Here is a 26,379-nt window from a genome sequence, read left to right as displayed (position 1 = left end):
AGAATGCAGCTTTAAGGCACTTTCATGTTGGCTTAACTTTCCAGCTGCAGTATGTCCATCTTTTATACTGCCTGTGGCCCAACAAATGATGAGACCATGCAGAGGTAGATGAGCCAATTGGCTGAAGATGAAGAGGAGTGAAATAAACTGTGAAGCACTGACAGTAGCTGACTCTCATCATGGACAGAGGAGTGTGATTGACAGGCATAGTTCTGTAAAAGAGGAAATAGTTCCCATAGGAACCTGCTCACAAGAAGCTTTTGTGGATTTTTCTTTTTTAAATTCAGTGACGGGGCCATTTTTTCTGGAATGAGACAATGCATGTGTCAGCTAGTTCCATTATATTCAAGGGAACACAGATATCTCTGCAGCTGATGTCTCCAAACCGGTGCGGAGTGGAGGAAAAACAGATACATGTGATTTTTGGCTTCCACCCACAACAGCTTCTGGTATATCGCTGTTTCGATCATAGTAGAAGCTCCTTAAGTCATGATGACAGTATTTAAATATTAACATTTAGAACAGCAGATTCTGTGTCGAGCAACTAGTGTGTCTGTCTGTTTCTGTTTGTGTGTGTCAGTGTCCAGCCCTGCTACAGAAAAGCTGTATTGTCCATGCTTTGAAACTGAGTAAATGAGTCCTTGACTGACTATTACAGGGAAGCACGCAGATAAAGGCTGTTTGAGTTTCTGTGATACCAACTACACAAACACACTCGCTTAAAGGGACTTTCTCTCTGTGCCCAGCTGGTTTTCAGCAGTCGTTCTTTGTTAATCGTGTTACGCCACAGTAAGGATTTCTTCCCTGTAACAGCAGTACTCAGTAAATGTGTACTCAAACACGCCTTTGTTAGCCTTTTATACAGAACTGTAGTTTATCAAGCAGGTCATCAGATTTGGCATTTCCCCAACTCCAAGTAATGACACACACACACACGCACAAAAATCTACATTTTTTTGGGGTGGGATTAAGTGTATAAGTAGGTGAACACATACATGAGCTATACATATACTAACCCTGCTTTCATAAATATGTTCTTTTTTTTGTTCTCTGCAGCTTCAGCTGAAGCAGGCCATCAAACTGGGCTCTCCTCCATCTCTGATGTGTGTGAAGAGGACAGAAGATGCTGGGACCATGTCCGAGGATGATGGCCTTCCCTGCAGCCCACCAGAATACACAACACTTCACACAGCCTTGGTAAGACGTGCATTTAATGATGTCTTCCTTCTGTAGTCCCCCCTGAGTTTGACTGCTAATGTTCTTCTCCTTGTTCTCTCTGGACCTCCATAAATCAGGCTCAGGGGAACAGCTCCATCAGTCTGGAGGGAATAGACAGTGATGAGGACCAGGTGAGCATCAGTGTAACCAAAAACAAAGAGATTGTGTTGTTTATTTCGTGCATTCTTCAATTTCCATCTGGAAATCTGACACCTCCATAGCTCTCAGTGTAACACACCACTTGACTGGCTTTATTCAGACATGTGCGTGTGTGTGTGTGTGTGAGAGAGAAAATGACTGTTGTTTACAGTGCAAAAACATAGACAAATAAATAAATAGCCAAAGCATCATCAGATGATAGCAGGTGGTTGTTCTCCACACTGGTTATTTAACTGCATGCAAAAATGTTGTCGCTGACTTACGGAGTAAGAATTAATGTAGCCGTTAGGGACAAACCTCATGGAGAGTTGAGCAGGCAACATATCTGTGTAAGCTCACCTTTACTTTGATTCAACTCCCTTTTTTAAAAAAATTATTATTATTAACCTTTTGGAGTTGATGGATTGAATCACAAAATGATTCAAAGCAGTTTCAAGTCTCATTCATCCAGTCACACACACGTTCATACAGCACTTTAATCTAAGCTGAAGTGCGTTTCTAATGTTCACACACATGCTCAGACTCCAGTGATAAGTACATAGGTAAATTCTCTACAGTTACAGAGCGGTACGAGCATTAATATGGTGCTCCTGAACACCAAACTCAAATGCGGCTAATCTACTTCTAACTCTGTTTTGGGCTCCACCAGCTTCAGAGGGAAATATAGAGATGGTGAAGCAGAAGGCCCATGATGATTTGAAATGGAATGACCCCAATTTAAAACAGCTCAGCAGAACTACAGAGTTTGATTTTTACATGTCATCTTTTAACTGAGCATCTCCAAAGAAATTGGATTCGTTTCACCCGGTTCCACTTGTCCACATTTTACCATTGGTAACATTCATCCGTTTACATGTTAGCCATGCAATAGACTGCTGACCTGCCCAGGATGTACACTGTCTCTGGCCCTATGGCAGCTCGGATAGGCTCCAGCACCCTGCTGAATGGATACTTTTACATGGTGTGTTTAAGAAGACAGATTCAAATGTCATTCACAACACAACAATCACCAACAGGAAATTATGCAGCAGAAGCACTTTCAGCTTTGTCTTCATTACTGACTGAAAGAATCTGATGTTTTGTTACAGTTGACACATTAGCCGACAAATGAACTTCCATGCATGCAACATTACACCCAAAACAGCAGTTCAAGTAATAAATTGGTACGATAGGTGATTTCTGAAAGCCAGGAGGAATGTGTGGAGCTCTGTGTGAGTGCTCCTCATGTGACTATGACTGAGAACAAATCTCATGATCCTGTCTAATCACTAAAACACCGCTGTTGGTTCTAAATAAGAGCCCCTTCATGCAAAGTGACATCTTTCCCTATGCTCTCCCCCTTTATCGCTCTCTCTTCCCATCTGTTGTTTTCTCTGTGTGTGTGTTTTTTCTCCATTTGTATCCTTAAATTGTTATTCTCCTGACCTAGTGTATAAATCTGTGGTTTAACCAATGTTACCCAAAATGTCCTGTATTCTCCCTAACAATAATTTCAAATGAGTACTTTTTGGATCCAGAGAATCAGAGTGCCAATTCACAATAAGACAAATGTCCCGAAAACATCAGCTATCCAATTAGTCTCACTGGCTATAATATGGCCTAAAAGCACAGTCAGCAAAGTATGACAAATGAGCCTTTAATGATAGTGCAGTTTTAGCAATTTCAGGCGGGTTTTGGTCATTTCCCCACTGGAAAGAGCCACAAATGGCCAGCTGCAAAGACAGGCACACACAACCCTGAAAATATTCCCTTTAAGTACATTCTGCACTCAGGAATGTGGTCAAGGAGAACTTATGAACTACAGTTACAGTGGCACTTTCTGTTTTCCATCCAACATTTGTTTTAGGGGATTTTTCCTAGACTGTATTTAGAAAATTAATCTGATTTATTTGCAACACTTCAAGCTTTGAGTCACATACAGTAATTCTGAAAACTTGAGTCTAGCTCAGTCAGTGTTTATATTTCCTGTAAATGCAGTAAAGAGTGCAGACTCTGCCACCTGTTGACACATACCTGTCTTTAGCTTTGTGGCTATGAAGTGGTGATTTAAAGGCTGAGTTTGCACTAGTCAGCATTTTTATATTAGCGATGGATCACCATAAAATTTGAGAATGAAAAACACCTATAACCCACTTTCCTTCCAGTTACCAGCAGGGTGTGACTCTACTGGTTGCTTACAGAAATCAGAGAGCACTATATAAGAACCAGGAGGTGACGGTGTTTAATTATGAGTCATTGTTTGAGACTAAATAATGAAGCAGTCCTTCAGACATAACATTCATTCAGCATCCTTTGTCGTCATGGAGACTGGAACCGTGTTTATAAGTCCTGTGCAGGTATAAATGAAGTAGTTTGTGTTCAAGACACATCTGCAGCACAGGAAATTGTTGTCATGTGCTGTGTGTGATACTGGAAGATGGGCGTCTGTGTGAGCATGTGTGTGTTTATTGGTGGGTGTGGTCATGACCAGCCCTCTAGCTGCTCTTCCAACCTTAAATGGAAGTCTGCAGCGTGACCTTGTCTTCCTCTGTGTCGCTTTCCCTCGTTCCTTCTCTCTGTTTTTCTGACCTTCTTTTTCTTCTCTCCAGCCACAGTACAGTACATGTTATTCCACTGACCTACTGTGTGTGTGTGTGTGTGTGTGTGTGTGTGTGTGTGTGTGTGTGTGTGTGTGTGTGTGTGTGTGTGTGTGTAGAGTGCATTCCAATGGTTTTCTTTGGCAGTCAGCATGTCTGCTTGTAGTTAAAGCATTGAGAGTCTGCCTCAGCCTGCCTCTTCTGTCTCCCACACACATACACACACACACACACACACACACACACACACACACACACACACACACACACACACACAGACCTGTATGTCATTTGATATTTTCATGAGTAGTTTCAGATCATAAAAACACGCCGTACTGTAAGTTCAAGTTCATACGGCACAAAAGTCCAGCATAGTTTTGGTTTCATATGCTTGTGCAGAATGAGAGCTTTAAAAGTGGTACTCTGCATCTTTTAGATTATGTCTGTATCAAGTACAGACATTAATGCCGTGTGTGTTTCAGTGTTGTGTGTTTTTTAGTGGAACAGAAGATCAGCATTATTTGTGACTTTCCGAAGATGTGAATTTGTGAGAGGTGAGAGAGGGACACCTCTGTGATAACAGACTAAGTGTTAGTCCTGCAGATAAGGACTGCTAATATTTACTCAGCTGGACTCCCCCTCTCTTGCTTACTCTCTGGCTACTGGTCTGTATCAAGCTGACTTGACTGCTGTGTGGAAATCCAAATCAGCAAACATTTATTTTTATTCCTTCCTTAATATTTGGTCTTTTAAGCTTCTTACAAGATGGAGGGAAGTGACTCCAGTCTGTGAGTTGACCATCACTATTTGAAGCTGTCCCACTTGGGAAAAACTGAGGGCAGACTTGGTGGATACTGTGGCATGTGGATATAACTTCCCCAGGACAACTGGGTGAATAAGTCCAATTCTGTCAGTGGGGCTTCCCCAGAGATCTCTCCTAATTTGAGGTGTTCAGAAATCCTCAAGAAATGTTCCCTGTGTTAACAAGTTATCTGTGAAACCCTCTGTCTCCTTCCCTTCCCAGCTGTCCTGTGCAGCCTCCAGCAGAGCAGTGAGCCCCCTGGTGGTTCCAGGGGACTTCAGTCAACCAGCCAGTCCTTTTGTCTGTCTGAATAACTCTGCAGCCAAGCACAAGCTGGCCCTGAGACAAAAAGCCAAGAGGAGACCTGCCAGTGTAAGTCAAAAAGCACGACTACGAATACACACTAATACTCCCATTACTTTAAATCGATCTTTATGGCTTAGCACGGTGTGGGTCCTATTGTATAGATTCTGTGTTTTGTGATAAAATTGGACCCAACAAGGTAATCGCCTGACCGTTAAGAAAGAAACACAAGCAGTGGGACAAACAAAGCGATTAGTCAATAGTTTCTCCAGATTATCTAAAAACCTTTTATATGGAGGTTAAACTGAAAGCGAGTGCAAACGAGTACGGGAGGAAGAATGGTTCAGCTCATATTATTTGTACTGGCTTTTGTCCTTCTGAGTTTTTCAAACTTGTAAGCAGAAGTCACAATGAGCATATAGAACTAACATTACCAGTGCAAAATAAATACGCTAGCTGTGTAAAAATAACCATAATCTTTACAAGATTCATGACCGCTGTTGCTGTAATACATTTTATCACGATTATGCTACTACAGCTGCTGTTTCCTCACAAAAGCCACTGTCAGCGTTGTCCTCACACTGAGTGCTTCTATGAACATATTCAGTTACCAAGCTAAATATGAGCAATGTGGTTATGACCTCTCGTACCACTTCATAGTGGTACTTGTGTGGCTACAGTCTCTATTTTCTAGTTAAAGAACTGCTCAGCTGATGCATAACCATGGCCTCTCGAGTGGCAAATCATGATGCTGATGTCATCACAAATGACTCGTTTCTGTGCAGCGGCCCGAGGGGAAAGCGGGGAGCGACTCTGTGGTGGAGGAGCTGCTGACAACCTCCATACCAGAAGCAGAAACTGCACAGCAGCAAGACCTGCAGAAGGCAGAAGGTGTGAGCACAAAGCCTTTAGTCTGCACGTATGGAAGCCTGTGAATGCCAATATTAAAATGAAAGTGTTTAATCAAATAACAAGGTTATATTCCACTGGAGTGTGCAAAATGTACGGCCACATTTTATATATATAATTTTAAAAGTTATTTCAAACAATTCTTGTGGGTTAAAAGGTGATCACGTGTCAAATGTAAAAGTAGACAGACACATACTTAACCAGTTTACCAGTGACTATTTCTATAATGATAGTGAAATGTTAAAACTTGCAGTGTAACTGTAGTAATTTAACAATGTCCAGATTTTATAATAAGAAAATATAGTGGAAAGAATAACTGAAAACCAGGCAAATATTAATTTGTATGTTTTTGAGAAACTTCAAATAGTAGCCAGGGGAATCCTGCCAGTATGAAAGTGTGAAAACATGATTTAATCATCAAATCTAGGCACCAGTTCAAAATAGAATCCACATCATATTACATAACAAGTGTGATGTGTTTATAAGTGCACTCAATATTTTTTTTCAGTTAATTCACAAATGAATAATTAAGTTACAATGTAAACATCTTAGTTGCTTTTTATATTTGCTGCCGTAAACTTATTGCACCTGTATTGTATAAGTTTGTTGCGTGAGACCTGTGGTTTTATCTGTGATTCAGATGCGACTGATGATCTGCTGAAACCAAAAGTTGAGAGTGAAGAAGAAGAGGAGGAGGAGGAGAGTGAGGAGGAAGAGCAACCACAACATTCCGAAGAATCCCTGCTGGGAGAGAAGGAAGAGTGGGAGGAGGGAGAGGACGAGTCAGAAGCAGAGCAGGATGTTTCTCAGGGCCCGGACACTTCCTGTCCTCCTGAGCCGAGTCACTCAGAGGAAGAAGACTCAGACACCCAGCCCCTGCCCTCCTCCAAGCTCAGCTCGAGCACCTCCTCTCTGGATAGTCCCAGGTGATTAGATATTATTTCCTCTTGGTTTTCTCCTCCCAGCAGTGTCGCTTGATTTGTTTGTTTTTTTTTTTACCTCCTGTTAATCTTATCTCTTGATTTCTGCTTCTAGGGCCACACCAGAGCCACCTGCTGGGCTGACAGACATAAGCATTGCCTCTGGTGCAGAGGAGAATAAGGATGTAAGTCACTCTGCATCAGAAGGTGAAGAAGATGGAGTCCAGGAACACAGGGAGGAGGAGAACTCCTTCTTACAGGAGGTGCTGAGCTCTTTGAAGGAGCCCCTCATGTCTTCCTCGCTGGACGTGAAAACTGAGGGTGTCGTCCTGGAGATGAAGGAGGATGAGGCAGAAGAAAAGGAAAAAGAAGAGGCTGAGATGGAAGAAGGAGAAGAGATGGAGGAAGAGGAGGATGAGTCTCTCAGTTCTCAGGCTGCTCCCTCATGCTCCATGCTGTCAGATCAGACCACAATGGAAGAGGAGCAGGTTAATACTTCTTTCTGGCAGGAAGAAGAAGGAGGAGAAGTGGCTGCTAAAGAAGAAATAAAAGGTGGAGGAGAAGAAGAAACAGAGGACGATGAGGAAGATCCAGTTGTGGAGAGATTTATTCGATCTGATGTATGTAGTTTTTAAAAATTATTTGACATGAATTGATTTTGTGGGGAACACAAAAGGCCTTGTGACTTCCTGACTTATCCTAAACTTCTCTAGAACAAGAAAATAGCTTGAACATTCTAAAAGTTTTCTTAAATCTCTTTCATGCCATTTAGTCACATTCTCGCTCCCCTTTTTCTTCCACTTTCCAGGATGAGGAGGAAGCAGACGAGCAGGCAGTGGAAGTCAAGACCGAGGAAGAAAGCAATGTGCTTTCAAGCCAAACTATCAGCCAGGCAGGTGACAGTGTAGAAGAAGAAGATGAGGAGAGTGATGGAGAGGAGGAGGCGATAGAGCTGGAGAAGAAGCCAGATGTGGAGGAGGTAGGGTGGGAGAAGAGGGAAGAAGATGAGGAAGTGGAAGTGGAGGCGACTGAAAGGACAGGAGTGGAGGAGGCAGAGGAAGCAATGGAGGGAGAGGACGATGGTGCAGAAGAGATGCCCGAGATGCTTCCTGATACCCAAGGTGAAGAAGTTCAGGCACCAGTGCACGAGGCAGATGAAGGCGTGGTGCTTGAAGATGACAGTGTCCACACTGTAAAACACACAAATGATGATCAAATCCCTACAGAGATGGCTGATCAAGTGCTCACCACAGAACAAGAACATTTCAACCAGAACTCTGGAGATAAGACTGAAGAGGGCGAAGAGATAATAGAGGAAGGTGTAGACCTCAACATTGTGGAACAAAAATCTGACCAAGAGGAAAATGTGGAAGCAAGCCAAAGTGATGCAGATCAAAGTGAACAGGAGCTGGAGCAGGAGAGTGTAGAAGTAACCCCTCATTCAGACACAAAACAGGTGGAAAAGGATCCAAGTCAAGCCACAGAACAAGATGATATTTCCTCCAAGCCTCCTCCTTTGTCTCTTCCACCTCACGAGCCCCAGTCACAAGAAAGCGAGGCCAGCACTCCCAGTAAGACCAGCACAACTACCATACATATAAATCTAGTCTCTCCCAGCTCAGAGAAAGCCACATCTTTATTCCAACTGCCTCCAGCTGCTGCAGATCTCAGTCAAAGTGCTACTGAGGCACCTTCATATGATATAGAGTCCACATCTGTAGATAAAGAGGAAGCTGATGCTGTGGGAGAAGAAAAACAGTCCAACCTAGGTCAAGAAGCTACACCTCCTGCATCTATCGAGGAAAAGGTTAACCAGCCGCCCTGCAGTACCGATCAGAGTAAAGTCCGCTTCACCATCGCCCCCGCCTGGCAGAGATCGCAAAGTCTGAACCCTCCTCCTTCCCCACCTGCCTCAGTCTCTTCCTCTTCTGCTGTCGCCCCACCCTGTGGCGAGGAGCTGGAGGCTGCAACTGAAGATTCGGTTATGAAAGCAGAACCAGCAACTTCACCAAAGGTTGAGTTGGTGTTGAGCCCCATTAGAGTGAGAAATGCAGGGAGCTCAACTGCCAAACCACAAAGTGGTGTCACACCGGCCCCGGTTACACCCAAGATCTCAACTAGTGCGAGCACAGAAGGTAAGCGTGCTAAACGTGTTGAACGGTAGATTATGAAGACGTTTTCACACACAAACCTCCAACAGCATCAGAACCAGATCTGCAGTTGCCCTTTTTCACATGTAGCACTCAATAGGAGATAGTCCGCTTTGGTTGTGTTTGAGTGAGGCTGAATTTACTGGACTAGTATTGGCACTGCTGTCTAGGCCCATCACAAAGGCTGGATATTTGCGCACTCACATGCAGCTTTGCTGGATAACGGCTAGAAATGTTCAGGGCTGCAGTGCATGTGTGAAAACGGCTTAAGTGTCCTAATCTGCATCACAGGAGGTGAAATTGCTGTTGGAGTTTAAATAAATCACCAACCAATCTTTTCCCCAACCTCCCACCTGCAGAGAGCTCAGTGATTGCAGAAGGAAATCCAGAAAATCCTTTCGGAGTTCGGCTGAGGAAGACGTCAGCTCTGCTGCGCTTCAGCTCAGAGGAGGAAAACACAGAGGTGATTAAAGGCAGTGCAGATGAGCTGATTTTTAAGGGTTTCTGCGACAGTCTGAAGTTCTGAAACATAATGCGGTTAATGTGAATGTATTATTTATTGTCCTTCAGCCTCCTGTTGAGTCACAAACTCAGCCAACCAGCTCCAAAGATGACTCCCCTCAGCCAGTCAGCGTTAAGCCCTCCATTTGTCCGCCAGTCAGCAACAAACCTGCCCTGCCTAAGAAACCTGAGGTGCATGGAGACAGTGGAGGGAAACTGAAGCGTGTATCAGGTGTGTATCCACATTCACATATCACATGCTGGCCCTTTATTTAAAGATGAATGATTCTGATTTTCCTATGTTTCTGTGTCTGTGGTGGATGCTCGTATTAAATATGGCCATAGTTTTAAATAATGAGGTCAGTCTATGTACAATCAAAAACTCAGGCTTCAGACTGCTTCAAATGCTGAAGACATCCCTCATGTGGTCATCCAAGTGTAGAAATATGGAGATAGAAGTGATCATATGTGCGATTGTACAGCTTTTCTGTATAAATCTGCTCAAGTGTAACAATCCCTAAACTTGAAACGTGTAAGAAAGCCGCTTGTGATGCAGCCTGTGGTGTAACAGTGTGTCTGCTGTGTTATTCATTCAGACCCAGCTGCAGGCCGTGGTGTTTCTGCTGGCTCTGTTCCTCCCAGCTGGATTTCTGTGGCCAAACAGAAACAGAAGATCTATAAAGAAAACTCTCTGGAGGAGATTACTGTCAAGAAGGTACTCTTATGTGTGTGTGCGCAGCGTTTTGTGGCTCTGGTGGAGCTTTAGGTGTGTCACATGGCATGCAAACACAGTTGTTCAGCATATAGTAATAGCTGTGGTTCTTTCGATTCCCCAGTATGCCAAAAAAAAATACAAGAACAGGATGCACACGTGTACAGTAAATCACTGCCACAACTTTCTCACAGCATGATCTACATGTGACCGTTCTACCGCTGTTCTTTTAGGAGGAACAAGAGAGAAAGTCTTCACTTCCAGCATATGTCAGCTCAGCTGCAAGCAAGGAGCAAGGCACCAAAACAGCTGAATCCAAAGGCAAGGATCAACCCACACACACACACACACACACACACAGAGCTCTATAAAAAAAAAAAGTGTGTTGAATGGTCAAAACGCATCATCAGTCACAGCCAAGCTTTCTTTGGTTGAGTTGAAACAACATTTGGTTGTAAAATTTTTCAGCTCAAGATTCGGACTTCTGTGGGGACTTCAGGTCTTTTCTCTGTGCCATTTCACTAGACACTAATGCCCTCATCTGGTCAACTTCTGGTACTACAACAAAAAAATTATAATAACCCCACTCGAAGTACTTTGTGGTAGAAGATGTTTGTTAACTAAACATAACATTTTAGCAGAAATTCACAAATAATCCCAAATGAATATAGAAGAGTAGGGCTAGCAAAAGCAGGAAAACAGAATATTTGCTCAGGATTCAGTGCAGTGTAGGATAAATCGTGCAGAAAGCACTGGGCACAATTCTCAGGCTCATGTGCAGCACTGTGCACTCATGCAGATGGTGTTAGGAGAAAAGTGGTTCTGCACAAGAGCTTCAAATTTGTTTTGTATTGAAGATGTTTTTTGCACAGTTGGAAAATATTTAGACTCACATAATGTTCCCTCAAAGTCTTACCTAGGGTTTTATTGTTTCTTTGACGTGTGTGTGTGTGTGTGTGTGTGTGTGTGTGTGTGTGTGTGTGTGTGTGTGTGTGTGTATGATTTTTTTTTCTTGTAGTGAGTCATTTGGAGATGACTAAACCATCGGTGTCTCCAGACAAGGAGGCCAGAAGGCCTTTCTCTCCTCCAACTCCAGTGCCACCTCAGCCTTTAAAATCCCATCCCCTCCCCTGCCCTATTTCCCCCAAACCCTACGTCCCCCCACCCCAAGCAAAGTATCCACCACAACCTCACCCACTCCAGAGATCCCTGTCAACCTCCGACACTCCAAAATCTCCTGTTACTCCACCATCTCCCTCTAAAACTCCACTCCCAGTCACCTGCTCTCCATTTTCGAGGACCACCTCAGAAAAGCCCAGTTTGAGAGCACCAGGGGTTTCTGGACAGACCGCATCCTCCCAGCGAAACCTGCCTCCCCCAGCTTTGGCCCAGGATGAACCCCCCTGGATGGCGCTGGCCAAGAAGAAGGCCAAAGCCTGGAGCGAGATGCCCCAGATAGTCCAGTGACAGGCCAGACTTTAGGTAAGGTCTGGTTGTCTGAATCCATGCCCTGGTCGGTCTGATCTGAAAGGGTCTGGATGGAGCAGAACCCGTTTGCACACAGATATCATCTTATTCTGGCTTCAGACTTTACATTGGTGTAAAATGTCCAGCTCCATAGCTGAGGACAGGTTCTCTTTTACTCTTTTTCTTTGTTTTCTAAATGACAGGGTAGGACCCTGAAAGTTGACACCTCTTACTTGAAGAGGATTCTTTCTTTTTCCCCGAGCATTTGTAGTTTGTGAGGAGGTGCCTGAATGAGAGAATGTTGCCTGCAGGCTCACAAAAGTACATTTTAACTTTAACTCGGATGAATGCGCTTCATATCACTAAACATTTCAGGAAAGGGAACGCCAAGATGTTATTTTATATAAAAAAAAAAGACTTCTAAAGAAACAGAATAAATCTTCTGGTCTATCTTAAAAGTGTGTGTGTGTGTGTGTGTGTGTGTGTGTGTGTGTGTGTGTGTGTGTGTGTGTGTGTGTGTGTGTGTGTGTTACAAGGCAGGTACACATACTCATGTTTGAGTAGAATGCTACATCCAGGATTTTCCTCAGACTCCAGTTTCGGTGCTTTTAGAGAAGCACATTCAATCAGCTCCACAGACACTCATGTTTGTCGTGTTAGAGTGCCCCCATGTGTTTCAGGCTGTCCATGTAAATTATATTTTTTAATTTTCACTTTTGATATTTTTGAATTCTTTTGATATTTTGATTAACTGCAAGTGTCCGACAGAAATCTGACATCTCCAAAAAGCTGATAAAGAATAAGAACTGTCACTGGGTTCACGGTCTTCTGTTTGAAATGCTTTTTAATGCATCACTATGTTGCAGAATGTTGTCAATCATGAATCATATTCCATTGTAAATGAACCATAAATAAGTATCAAGCTACTTAGTCACTTAGCGTTGGGTTTGCTGCAGGATGTATCACTAAAGGAAAGTGTTTCTCTGTATCAGTAAGTATATGCAGATATACTGCGATATTCACTTTGTATTGCCTTTTGAGAATTTGTGTTGTACATAAAATGTGCAGTAAAGAACAAAGGATAAAAATTTTTGTGTTTATTTTTGCCTCAGACGTGGAATATTTTTATTGTGGGAAAACTCTCACAGGAAAACTCCAGCATGCACATATTTAATGTCTAAGAATGGCATTTTTATTTCCTGGACTCGGTGATATCAGGATTCCTTCCTCTTTTTTTTCAGCCTGGTTGTGTTTTCACCTCAAAACTAACCCTTTTACTTTGCAGAGTTGATCTTAAAGGATGTGTGAGACATTGTTCTTTACTTCCAGTAGAATTAATCATAATTTTGGTTGTGTTTCAGTATGGCAGCCATATTATGGTTCAGCCATGTCTCTTAATGTTTATGGAAGGAGACGTCTTCATAATTAAGATTAGAATTTTTAGCCAGTTTTCATGTAGTTTGGTATTTATTTCTGATTTTTTTTTTTTTTTTTTATTCCTGACTTTTTCCCCCCTGTTGCTGCTGCTGCTGTTCTCTCTTCCTGTTCCACCCCATTTAAAAATTTAAAACAAAAACAGGAAGTGTAGCGGGATCCATAGGGAGGCATTTAACTTCTTGAGCTGGTTTTTGTGTTTGTAGTCAGATTGATGGTCTCAGTAAAATCAGAACCTTGTATATACAACCACAAAGCCTTACAGGTTTGTAGTTGAAATCAAATGGAGGCCAGGTTCAGCCAACAGTGTGGTCTCAGCTGAGGCAGGTGTGCAGTTGTTTCTAGCACAGTTTCCAGTCTTGAACTGGGTTGCTCAGAACTGACTGACATCAGGCTCTCATATGGGGGAAGATAACATTCTGCAATTCTCTGCATTGAACGTCATTGCTGAGGATGTCTTGCTGTGCTTGTGGAGATTGGCCATATAGAGGACAAGCTATCACTTACCACGGAGCAGAGGAACAAGGTCCTCAAAGCCTGGAATACAGTGGAGGAGCATGACAAAAAGCCACAAAAGTTTAAGCAGCTATACGGGAACCACTGGGGAAACACCCTCTGTTGCCACAGTAAAAAGGGATGACCTCATTGATGCTGCTCTAATACAGAAGGTAAAGATGGCCAAACATTATGCACCAGCACAACATGACATCAGTGCTCAGAACAACAGTTTAATGTACACTCTGGTTAAACTTTTGTGGTTGCACTCACCTCAGGGCTCTCGCATCAGTCCTGAGAAAAACTCGATTTTAAAGGCCTACGAGCGAATCCAGCACCAAATTCTGATGGAAGATCCAGTTGTCAGTAAAGCAGGCATTCCTCTCCCTAAAATTAACATCAAGACTGTGCGGGACTTCATCCGTCAGCAAGAAAGGATTCTCAATCTGCATGCAACAAAACAACCATCCACCATAACCAAGATTACCTCCATCTCCTCTGCACACCTGCCTCCAGCACCAGCCAGGTGTCATGTTTCACTGTTGTACTGGAAATCTGAGGTGTACAAGGTAAACAGGAATGGAGATAGAACTGTCCCCTGTGGTGCCCCAGTATTGTTAACCACCACATCAGACGGAGTCCCCCCCCAGCTGTACAAACTGAAGCCTCTCTGATAGATAGTCAGCAATCCAGGAGACAGCAGAAGTGGTGACACCCATCCTGAGCAGCAGTGGTTTTTGGATGGTATTAAAGGCACTAGAAAGAAAGAAAAAAACATGATTCTCACCACTATTGCCACTAGCACTATCCAGGTGAGAGTGAGCACGCTGCAACAGGTAACTAACTGCATCATCCACCCCAACACGAAGCTGGTAAGTAACCTGAAGAGGGTCGAGAGCATGTTTTACTGTACCTGCAAGCTTAGCCAGGCCAGGACCAGTCTCTCCAGCACCTTCATGACATGCAATGTCAAGGCAACTGGCCTGAAATCATTAAGGCCAGAAGGAGTGACTTTCATTGGTACCGGCACTAAACATGATATAGCACAGTACCTTTTCCTGCACCACACTCAGGTTGAAGAGATACTGGGACTGATGCGATCCGGGCCTGCAGCTTTGCAGTGGAAGCAACAACAATCTGAGTGGGTGAAGGTTTGTAGAGGGAGCAGAGCTTAGTATTACCACTGGTGACGCTACAATCTGGCACTGGCTTGACGGCAGTTTCCATCTTTTATTGCCAGGATCTTAATCAGCATAACAGGTGAGTAAAGGACCACAGGTGTGCAATTACAGGGGGCGGAGACCAATCATCTGATCCCGCCTCTGGACTCTGTACACACACACACACACACACACACACACACACACACACACGCACAGAGAGAGAGAGTTGGTCCAGGGAACCATGACAGTCACTCTTTGCCACTGGTTCAATCTTTAAAAAAAAACGAGATTTTAATGAGGTTTCTCCTGTTAGAAAGTTTTCATGTAGGATGTGTATGTATTCATTACATGAGAAAGTCACTGAAATTAAGAGTTTCATATGAGGGAAAATTATTGGAAGGAGTAACAGGATGAGAGGACTGTGGCTGATGATTGCCACAGATTGGACAGGTAACTGGGAACTTTTACATATCAGGAAAAAGCATCGAATCTTTATGTGTATTGTACCTCCACTCCAGCCTATTATGTAAATTTTATTGGTTACAATAAGGTGATTTGAATTTGAATGTGTGTGGTAGACCACAGCACAGGACTCCATGGAGCTGCAATGCATGTAAGCAAGATGTACATGCCGCCGCACTCTACACAGTGGCAACAGAGCAATTCACCATCTGATTAGCTGGCTGCTAATCACCAGATACAACACAAATGTATGGGCCAGCATAGATGAAAACATGCCAGGAACATGTAAAATTAATGTAAATATCTTCTGAATAAAATCAATTCCCATAATTCCATTATTAAATAATTTTTCCATTTTGAAGATTCATTCATGCTGTCGGTTGATGCTGCTCTGTTTTTCTTATCTTATCTGGACTGAATTTGAATATTGAAACAGATCATTTTTTGGCTTGGTATTGTTACCCTTTTATTGTTTTGCATCTGCCTGTTTTTTGAACATCCTTCCTATTCAGGGTGCACCCTACTGTAGGTGGAAGCTTGCTATTGTTGTAACACCACTAGAAAAGATCCAGTGTGTTCATGGACTCTGTTTCAGTCCCTGATGAAGGCTTGTGTGCTGAAATGTGTTTTTTTTAGGTTAAACTTTACTGTGCCATGAGTATAAAGGCATTTTCATTTTTATTTGAAAAGACAGTTCCTTGGTATTTTTTAATATTTCAACCTCAGTGATAACTGATATTATAAGTTGAAGTAATTTTGTTGCCCCTGATGGACATTTTAAAAGAGGCCATGTTTAGAAAGAGATCATAACTAGTTAGTTGCTAGTTATGTGTTTAAAAGATATTTAATCTACACAAAGTGCTTCAGATGGTGTAATTTCATGTCTTTAATGTTTAATGTTAATAAAGCTGTTGAATCAACAAGGTGGTCTGACTGTTCTTATGCATCATTAAGATTGTACTGCATGGAAAGGAATTGCATTAATGTGATTTATTTTAATTTGGTTTATTACTTAAGCATAAATGACATGTAATTCAATGAAATATATACTATTTATTTTGTAACCTGATTATTATGCAATTCAAGCAATGTACTTTATCTCTTTGAAATAAATACACTTGTTATTATTAATCTAATTTAATTATACTTTAATAATAGTAAATACATAAACCTGAGGATTACGCATTTGAAATAAATAGGCTTTATTATAGTAGGTGGTTGATCCGGCCATGATGAAGATAGTGGATGAGGAGATGCTGGAAACAGACAGGAGTGGAATGGAATGTTCAGAAGTGATGTTACCATAGCTGCTCTGCAGTGTTCTAGAACCTGAAACGTAAACACAGAATCTTTAAACTGACAAGATTCATTTCTCCAATGAACTTCACTGTGTGAGCACAAACTTCTTGGAGCACCAGACGCCAACATTTTTCAAACAAATCTTTACAAGAAAGAAGAAATTTTCACTGAACATCTCTGGTAAGTACTTACATGGATGGTTTAAGGTCATTTTGGTTTAATACAGTGGAACTTCTAAATAATACACGACTTGTTTAAGCCACAATTTGTGTTTGTGCATAAATATTAACCCAAAATCTTGTGGCTGGCTGTTTGCTGTGTCCTTCAACCTGAACACAAAGTGTAGAAAGTTCAGTTTGAGTCACTGAGATGTTGTGTGATCGAGCACCTCGTTCCTACATAATACTAGTCTGTAGTTTAGTCTGTGTGATGTACAAGATGTCAGTCCCATTTTAAGAGGATCAAAACATCCTATGAATGTGTGCCACAGGATCCCAGACAGACTGTATTTTTCTACACAAACAGCACAGAGTCCCCCCCCCTGTTGCTAAGATGCACATCAGACAAGAAATTGAACAGCATGTGGAGTGGATGGAGAGGGAAGGGTGTCACTCCAACCTCGAGGATATTTTACTCAACCTGTTGGAGCAATCACCAAATCCTCCACCTGCACCTTCTTCCCCTGCTGGGCCACCTCAGCCAGCAGCAGTCAGTCTGCCTGGAGGATTTGGTGGTTGGACCATCCTGGGAGTAGGCCCTCCAGTAACTGAGCAGCAAGTTCCCCCAATGGCTGCTCCCTTCACCATGGTGCCAGCTCACCTAAGCACTCAGCCAGGGACAGTTAGCCAGGGACAGGTAAGACATGCAGAGGTAGAGACAGGTGTGATTAGAGTTTTATTGATAGAGGTATTTAAAAGTGTTGGATGCTTCAGGCCGGATAAAAGAAAAAAGTCTGCTGTCACCTTCCTTGTATTTTACTGGTGTATAACTGTGGTGTGAAGCTTTGCTGATCATTAAATGTAATCACTGCCAGTGAGTCACAATTCAGAAGGAATAATTCAGGAGAGCAAAGTGAAGCTTTCAAGAACAATAAAAACTATAGACGAATGTAGTTTTATGCAGATGTTCTCCTCCCACTGATCTCTGTACTTTGTGTTGTTCATGCAATCTTCTCTGAATCTGGTGAGGATTAGATTACCAAAGGTTCAGTCTCTCTGCACAGGCTGCTTGTTTCTGTGGTGTTCATCATGTGGTCTTTGAAATGCTGTACTTAGTGTCAGGAATATGGATTTTGAACTTTCTCCTTCCCTCCACAGAACCTGCTGAATCAGTGGCCTGCAAACGGCGTCCTCACAGCAGCCGCTGTTCCTCCTTCTGCTCCTTCAAACCCAGTAAGCTCCTGTTCTCACACTGTGCTCTTCCACATATTACTGACCTCTGTGAGCCTCAGCACAGACATTCAGGCACATTATGGTTATTCGCCTGCATATTTCAATCCTCCAGATGTGTTTTCATCTCACATGTTCAGTTTCAGTGTTTAAGTCTTAAAGAGAGGATAAATTCTGCCACCTTGTGGATAAATGATACTATTGCAGCTTGTCTCATCACCTGTTCTGTGCTTTGTGTTTCCAGTGTTCCAGTGTCCTCCAGATTCCTGATTCCATGACCCCGTACCTGCGTCCTATCGGAGTACTGTAAGTAAAACACACACGTAAACACAGCTGCTGAACATCTGTATCATCATTATCTCATATCTGTCTCTCTGTATCTGTTTAGGAACGGTGTGTTAGTGTGTGATTTTGCCACTTCCGCTCCTCCAATCAACACACCCTCTTCAAAGTAAGTTTGCTCTGCTGCTTTCAGACTTTTTTTGAGTGGGACTGGATCATGATTTGCAGTATCTGTCATTTATCTGCAGATGCCTGCATGAATTATTGTAATCAGCCTCCTTTAATGGAGCTTAGATTCAGCTTTACAGCGTTACTTGTGTTTTTAAAATACTTTCTTCACAGTTGTACACAGTGGTAACTTCTGCTCTTACTCTGTGTTTTACTCCTGTAGAAAGAGGAAGCGTCATGAGCATCAGGATGATGAGGACCGGGTGTATGTGAAGAAGCCACCCAATGCCTTCATGCTGTTTTTGAAGGAGCAGAGGCCAAAGGTCAAGGCTGAACTGACCAACAGTGCAAGTGCAGCAGTGAATGCCGTCGTGGGAGAGAGGGTAAGTGTGTAACTCTGCATAGATTTATGCATCCGTTAATGTTTGATGCTCATGGTTGTGCATGTGTACCAGCTGTCCTGTAGATATGTGTAGTAGCAGTGTGGATGCTGACAGTGTGTTCTTCTGTCCACAGTGGAAGTCGCTGTCAAAGGCCCAACAGGCAAAATATTACGAGCAGGCAGAGGAGGAAAGGCTGCTCCACACCCAACAACATCCACAGTGGTCCAGCAAAGACAACTACGTAAGTCCAAAGTGAAAGCATACAAGTCACACATGTCCACATCACTGCATTGAAGCACTGTCACTGCACAGTTTGAATCAGCTCATGGCTCACATGTCTAATGTGTTTGTTTTCAGGGCAAAAAGAGGAGGAGAATCCGAAGGTCCGCCTGCAGCACAGGTAAGAGAAGATTTCAGTGATTTTTTTTTTTCATGTGAAATGTGATGAAAACCAGTCAAAAATGGAATCTCACTGGATCAGATCAAAGACAGTAAATTCTGTGCATTGCAACAGATGACAATATATTTGTGAAATATTTGTAAGCCTTACTGAAACTTGTTGAGCAGTTTGAATACTACTGAACATTCAAATTAAAACAAGAGAAACCTGCTCACTCAGACCTTCAGGTGAAGGTCAGGGTTATTACAGATGTTCAGAACACTAAATTTTACTACCAGAACCGCCTGATGTCCAGAAGACCTGAAGTCACTGTGACTTTCATATCAAATGTCAATTTATTCAATATTTCCATTAAATGCTTTTTACTGCAGGTTTAGGAATCAAAATTTTGTCTTGGAAGTGTATTTAAAAGTCTCAGAAGACTCACTGCATTTTTGTTTGTGTTGCAGCATCTGCACCGACACCTGTGCAGGAGATTCAACAGGCCAGTGTGTCTGTGTGTGGCACGCTCCACGTGCCACAAGAAAATCAGAACCTCCCTGCTTCTCAGGCTTCCTCCCCGCCACAGCAGCTCAGGAGTCCTTCCTACATCACTGAGACTCCTGCAATGGGTTTGAGCTCAGCCCCTTCATCTACATCATCGGCTGCCTCTGCTGAACCCATTGAACCTGAAAGTGAGGCAACCTCACTCAGCAAGACAGGAGTAGAACTATTGTCTCTCCATGAAGACCTTGATGCCTGCCTTCCTGCCATGCAGACTCAGGAGCCTTTCTTTCTTCCCTCTGACTGCTGCACTGAGCATGAGATCAGCTCCAGTACTCTTGTGGATGCCTTTCTATCCACATTACCATCCTCTGAGGCTGCACCAGTTGAACCCACGGCCACCTTGTTCAGCAACCCTGAAGAAGATCTCTTATCATTTCTGAGCCAGACTGAAGTAGACTTTCTCTACTCTAGACTTTAGTCACTTATGGCTTTTGGCTTTCTAAAGGAAAGTCAATTCAACTTCAACTACTTTCCACAATCTCTCTGCACTATACAAGTTTCTTTGGTGTTAGCTATGTTTCCTGAAGACAGATCCCTGCTATTCTTGACTCCTTTCTCTCTATTCTATCTTTATGTTTATTGTACCTCCACTCCAGCCTATTACATAAATTTTCATTGTTAAATTTCCATATTTTTAGTTGTTAAGTTTCCATATTTCTAGTTGTTAAATTTCAATATTTCTAGTTGTTAAGTTCCTGTCACGACTGAGAAGGAGAAGACACACAGGCGGTAACTGATGAGAGCAGAGTGCAAGTTTATTTACAGTGGTAGTGAGAATGTGTGAAGGGAAGCAGGTCCAGGGAATTTGTGGGAAAAAAAAGCTGGTGGCAGCGGTGGATGTGGAATGAGGTGGGGGGGGGGGGGGGGGGGGGACTCCGAGGGGATGAGGGGAGGCCAGTCAGATGAGGGAGCGAACGGGTGAATCCTGGAACCAGCGGTGGCACGGCGTGGAATGGGGTGGCGAGCGGCGAGCAGAGAGGCCAAGGGGAGGAGGAGAGGCCAGGCAGGTGAGTGAGCAGGCAGGGGGAAAGGTCCCGAGGATCAGCGGTGGCACGGCGTGGGACGGCGTGGCGAGCGGAGAGCAGGATTTCCAGGGAGCGAAGGCAGGAGCCGACACGGAGATCTGGGGAAGACGAAAAGCGAAAAAACAGGTAAGTCTGGGAACACACGACAGGAAGTCACCGAAGGAGCCGACACTAACTTGGAAGTAGTCAATGATCCAGCGACGAGTGAATGTCCGCTGGCAGCTTAAGTAGTTCCACCTGATGCCTTGATCCATCACAGGTGTGGTGGAGCCACGCCCACGTATCTGCCCAGAGGTGGAGACGCCTGAAACCCCTCTCCATCTCTGCTGGACAACCAACGACTCACAAACACAAAAACACAGACTACTTAAAGAAGAAGATTTTATTAATTATTTCAAAAAGGAATGGTCAGCATACTTAGAATATAATGATATTCCAGGAATATCACCATGTGTTCTTTGGGAAGCAGGAAAGGCAGTAATGCGGGGCAAAATAATATCTTACTGCTCGCATAGGAAAAATAAAGAAAAAGCACTTGTGTTAGAATTAGAACAAAAAATTAAATCTTTAGAAACTGCTTATGCCGCTTCACCACAAGAACATACAATTATCAGCCTGAGGAAACTGAAACTGGAGCTAAATGAAATAATTGATAAAAGGACACAATTTATGTTGCAGAGGCTGCGTTTGGAAAACTTTGAGCATGGAAATAAATCTGGAAAATTCCTGCCCAAGCAATTAAAACTGAATAAAGAAAAAACAGCTATTTTTTCTATTAAAGACTCGACTGGTATTATTACTCATGACCCACAACAAATAAATAACTCTTTCAGAGACTTCTATGAAGCCTTATATTCACCACAGATTAACCCATCTGATACTGAAATTGAAGAATTTCTTAATAATATAAATCTACCAAAACTAAATGACAGCCAGGCTGCAGCTCTGGATTTACCTCTTTCATTGTCTGAACTTAGTGAAGCCCTACAGCATCTCCCAAATAATAAAGCCCCAGGCCCAGATGGTTTTCCAGCCGAGTTTTATAAAGAATTTTGGTCTGAGCTAGCTCCCATTTTTTTCAGAATGGTAACTCAGATTCAGAATGACCACATCTTATCTCCAGCCTTAAACTCTGCTAACATTAGCCTGCTTCTTAAACCAGGCAAAGACCCCACACTCCCATCCAGCTACAGGCCAATCTCTCTCATTAATGTAGATCTTAAAATAATTTGCAAAGCCCTTGCCAAAAGATTAGAAAATATTACTCCATTTATTGTACATCCAGATCAAACAGGCTTTATCAAGGGTCGGCACTCAGCCAATAATACACGTCGACTGATAAATATAATAGACTATTGTTCTATTAACAAATTAGAGACGACAATCGTGTCTTTAGATGCAGAGAAGGCATTTGATCGGGTAAATTGGAAATTCTTACTAGCAGTTCTGCAAAAATTTGGATTCGGTTCATCCTTTATAAACTGGATCAGAACACTACACAGCTCTCCGAATGCGCGTGTTAGGACAAATGATCTCATTTCACAAAGTTTCAGTCTGCAGAGGGGCACTAGGCAGGGCTGCCCACTCTCTCCCTCTCTTTTTGTAATTTTCATTGAGCCGCTAGCAGCAGCAATCCGTCAAAATGCAAATATTAAAGGGATTCAAACTGAAAATATGGACCATAAACTTAGCCTTTATGCTGATGATGTATTACTTTTCCTTGGGAATTCACAAGGCTCTCTTTTGAAGACTATCACACTGATAGATAAGTTCTCATCTATATCTGATTACTCTATCAATTGGAGTAAATCAACAGTTTTGCCTCTGAATTGGAATTTCCAGAGAACCTCTAGGACCCCACTAAAGTCAGGAAATATTAGATATTTAGGCATAAATTTTTCCGCCAGGCTCTCAGACTTGGTACGATTAAATCATATCCCCTTATTAAAAACAATAGAGGATGATCTCACACGTTGGAACAGTTTACCTATATCACTCATGGGGAGAGTTGCTGCCATTAAAATGATGGTTTTACCAAAAATTAATTATCTATTTTCATTGATCCCTAATAAACCTTCTATTCCTTGGTTCAAGTCACTAGATTCAAACATCTCAAAATTTTTATGGAAAAACAAACCGTCAAGAATAAGCTTAAAAACTTTACAAAAGCCAAAACACAGTGGAGGTCTAGAATTACCAAACTTTTATTACTATTTCTTAAGCAGTAGATTGCAGTATATTTCAAAGTGGATCAAATCCAATTCATTAGACAACCCATGGCTGGATCTAGAACAGGCGTTTTGTGGAAAAATAAAAATCTCAGATTTACCTTTCATTAGTTCCAGTATTAAACATCATAACTGCTATAAAGTCCTTAGTATAAATACCTCTCTGACAGCCTGGTGGGAATTTTTAAAAATAACTAAGTCTTCACTCATCCCCTGTAAACTAACACCCATTTGGAACAATCCAGATATTTGTCAGAAAAAGAAAATGCTGAATTTTCCGTTATGGCGTGATAAGGGTATAAATAACTTAGAACATATTATCCAAGATGGAAATTTTATCACGTTCCAAGAACTTATATCAAAATATAGAATTGGCAACGGTAGATTTCTGGAATATCAACAAGTTAAGTCCGTCCTACAGGGAAGATTTAACCTTAATCAATTGAATCTAGAAATGCCTACTTGGGTAACAGAATTTCTTAACCTCTGTACCCCAAAATTGTTATCAAAATTATATAAATTATTAATAAAAACTGATGATTCAGTTTCCCTCCCAATTACAAAATGGGAGCGTGATCTTTCTGTCAACCTGGATCAAAATTTATGGACAGAAATATGTTTAAATATCTTCAAAATGACTAAAAGACCCCAAATACAACTTGTACAATATAAGATTCTCCATAGAACATACTACACTGGACAAAGGATGTTCCAAATGGGCCTTACACACTCAAACATATGCACCCACTGTACAAGCAATTCAGAGGATAATCATCTACACGCTCTGTGGTCTTGTGTACCAGTTCAGAGATTTTGGCAGAGGATTTGTGAAGATCTATCCACATGGTTTAGCTGTCATATCCCAACTTCCCCCAGACTATGCATCTTAGGTGATGTCAGTGAATTAATTATGGAGTTAAATATATCACACATAGTTCTTACTGCCTTGTGCATCGCTAAGAAGATGATCCTCATGAACTGGAAGACAAAAAATAAACTATGTATTACTCAGTACAGAAATTTATTAGTAGATCATGTTAGTTTAGAGAGAATGTCTGCTTCTTCTAAAAACAAATTGGAGGAATTTGACTCTCTTTGGTTCCCACTGCTCAGCTCCATTACTTAGTGGGGGTGGTGGGCTGCGGGCTCTGCTCCTGATGTGCTTTGTGGGGGGGTGGGGGGGGACTCCGGGGGCCTGGGTAGCTGGTAGCCTCCTGAGGCTGGGGTCCTGGGGCGACCTTCTGGTGATGTCTGTGTGCCTGTCCTGGTTGATGGTGGTGGGGGCTTGGATGGTGCTGCCTTCGGTCCTGGGGTGTGGGCGGGGTGCTTGGGGGGGTGGTGCCGGCCCTCGGTCGGTTGGCTGGTCTTCCCTGTGTGGCTTGGGGGCTGGGGTCTGGGGCCCCGGCACTGGGGCCGCGCCGGCTCCCGGTGGGCCCCCCCAGGCGCGGGGGGGGCCTCTGCTGTCCCGGCCGCGCCGCCGGGTGGGGTGGGTTGGCCTGACGTCGGGATGTCCGGTCTACGCTTTTGGGGCCCTGGGGTGCCTGCATTGCAGGGGGGTGGGGTGGGGGATGGGGCCGCGGTGGGGTGGTTGGGGGGGACTGGGCACTGCATTTCCATGCCCAGGCCAGTATGTCCTGTCGCCTGTTTGTGTCTATTGTTGAGTGAATGGGCATCTAGGAGGAGCGGGCCGCCCTCTGCGGTGGGGGCGAGGGCGCCAACCTCGGGTGCTGCAGTGCTCCGGGATGCTGTCACCGCGGCCCCGGGCTCACCTCCCCCTGCCCTGTGCTGGGGTGTGGGAGGTCGGGGTGCCTATTGAGCCAGCGGCCAGCTGGCTCTCTTCTTCCAGGATTTTTCCTGGTCATATGCCCCCCCCTCCTCCCCCTCCCCATACACAAACACACACACACACACACACAGAATACACATCACTCACAGATGTAGGATGGAGAGGCCACGTGGAGAGCTGCACCACCACTTGCCTCTCCGTTTTAATTGCACTTTAGTCATTATAACTCACAACACATACACACTTACACCCTGATACACATAGGACCTTTGGGGCAGGCATGTTACTCAGAGGTTGATGAGATGGGCCGCTGAGGTGGCCCCACTCGGATCCTCGTCACTGTCTGTCTCCAAATTTTATTTGCACTTTAGACATGGAGGGTTTTGGGGGGGCAGTGTGGGCAAGCGCTGACGACCAACAGTTGGCGCTTGTGGCATAACTGTCCCCTCAATTTTAACTGCACCCTATACACCTCATTCACTCACAAACATTAACACATAGACCTACAAGTTGGGGAGGAGGAGGGGTGGATGGGTCATCTTACACCCCGATTTCTTGCGTCTCGCCCGGGGTAGGGGTCGGGTGGTTCCTTGGGGACCGGGCTGGTGGCGTCCTGGGGTCGCTGTTGGCCCTGGGGTGGTTTCCACTTGCCCCGCCTTCAGAGGGTGGGTAGCTATGGATGAATGTGTGTCTTTGTGTATTTGTCACCGTCTCCGTGAGTATGGGTGGGTGAGTGAATGTGTATGTATGGCATATCTGTGTGTGGGTAAGTATGTATGGGCATGTATGAGTATCTGTGTATAAATGTGTACACGGGTGTCTGGGTGTGTTTGTATCAGGGTTATTATAGTTAACGAAAACGAACGAAATAACGAAAACTGAAATTGAAAAAACATTGTCGTTAACTGAAATAAATAAAAACTATAATTAAAAGGAAAAAACGATAACTAATTAAAACTGAATTGTGAGTTTACAAAACTAACTAAAACTAACTGAAATAATCGATAAACTTACTTTCATTTACTTGTTTTTTTGGGGGGTTTTTTAAGCCTTGTGGATTGATATGAAATCATTGTTTCCGCTCTCCGAGTTTAAGCTGGGAGCGCCACAGGACAACTGTGTGAGTGCGCATGTGCGTGCGCTCACCGCGCTGGTCCGCAAAGTAATGGCTGCGGTCTGCCGAGTCCCGTATGGAGGTTCTTTGAGTACAAACACCTGCACACGACCACAAGGTAATTAACACACACAATCCAGCTACACAAGCATAAATGCGGACATGAGGTCGGCAACTTCTGTAGGTTGTGTACAGAGGCCGCAAAGACCCTGCAGGTTTAATTAGCGAGCATCTAACCAAGCTAGCTCCAAAACAGAAGCAGCTTCAGGTGGTGAGAACATCAGGATGCAGCTGGATTTGAGCTTTGACTCCTTCAAAGAGTTTGTTTTTGTTTAACACCACATGTAGGCGTTATTAATCTGCTGCACTGATGCTGAAGTTTATTGTGGAGTTTATTGTAGAATTTATTGAGTTTGGGAGTTCATGTTTTTCTTTGTTTCTCCCTGGTTATGCTCATGTGTGTCCTTAATATTACACACATTTAGCATG

At 43.2% G+C, this 26,379-nt stretch overlaps 2 protein-coding genes across 3 annotated transcripts in view; both read left to right on the top strand.

Annotated features, from left to right (window-relative positions):
* LOC115786677 (cancer-related regulator of actin dynamics) overlaps window positions 1-11,868 on the top strand; it is a 47,673-nt gene extending 35,805 nt beyond the window's left edge. For both annotated transcript variants that reach the window (XM_030739001.1, XM_030739000.1), the window contains 12 exons: window positions 1,057-1,197; window positions 1,296-1,349; window positions 4,978-5,127; window positions 5,844-5,949; window positions 6,608-6,893; window positions 7,003-7,507; window positions 7,696-9,022; window positions 9,397-9,500; window positions 9,608-9,770; window positions 10,135-10,253; window positions 10,484-10,571; window positions 11,269-11,868. In XM_030739001.1, the coding sequence (XP_030594861.1) occupies window positions 1,057-1,197; window positions 1,296-1,349; window positions 4,978-5,127; window positions 5,844-5,949; window positions 6,608-6,893; window positions 7,003-7,507; window positions 7,696-9,022; window positions 9,397-9,500; window positions 9,608-9,770; window positions 10,135-10,253; window positions 10,484-10,571; window positions 11,269-11,717 (3,492 nt within the window). In that variant the 3' untranslated portion in view covers window positions 11,718-11,868. The remainder of the gene's footprint in view (window positions 1-1,056; window positions 1,198-1,295; window positions 1,350-4,977; window positions 5,128-5,843; window positions 5,950-6,607; window positions 6,894-7,002; window positions 7,508-7,695; window positions 9,023-9,396; window positions 9,501-9,607; window positions 9,771-10,134; window positions 10,254-10,483; window positions 10,572-11,268) is intronic.
* A 5,488-nt stretch (window positions 11,869-17,356) lies between these two features.
* Window positions 17,357-20,210, top strand: LOC115787222 (transcription factor 7-like 1). Its single transcript, XM_030739807.1, has 7 exons — window positions 17,357-17,450; window positions 17,887-17,961; window positions 18,292-18,409; window positions 18,632-18,791; window positions 18,925-19,032; window positions 19,149-19,191; window positions 19,641-20,210. The coding sequence occupies exons 1-7, from the start codon at window positions 17,357-17,359 to the stop codon at window positions 20,153-20,155; spliced, it is 1,113 nt and encodes a 370-aa protein (XP_030595667.1). The 3' UTR covers window positions 20,156-20,210.
* Window positions 20,211-26,379: the final 6,169 nt, after the last annotated feature.

This window comes from Archocentrus centrarchus, chromosome 10, assembly GCF_007364275.1.
Source record: "Archocentrus centrarchus isolate MPI-CPG fArcCen1 chromosome 10, fArcCen1, whole genome shotgun sequence".
Taxonomy (NCBI): domain Eukaryota; kingdom Metazoa; phylum Chordata; class Actinopteri; order Cichliformes; family Cichlidae; genus Archocentrus; species Archocentrus centrarchus.
The sequence above is the reverse complement of the archived record's forward strand: the minus strand, read 5'-3'. Positions and strand labels throughout refer to the sequence as shown.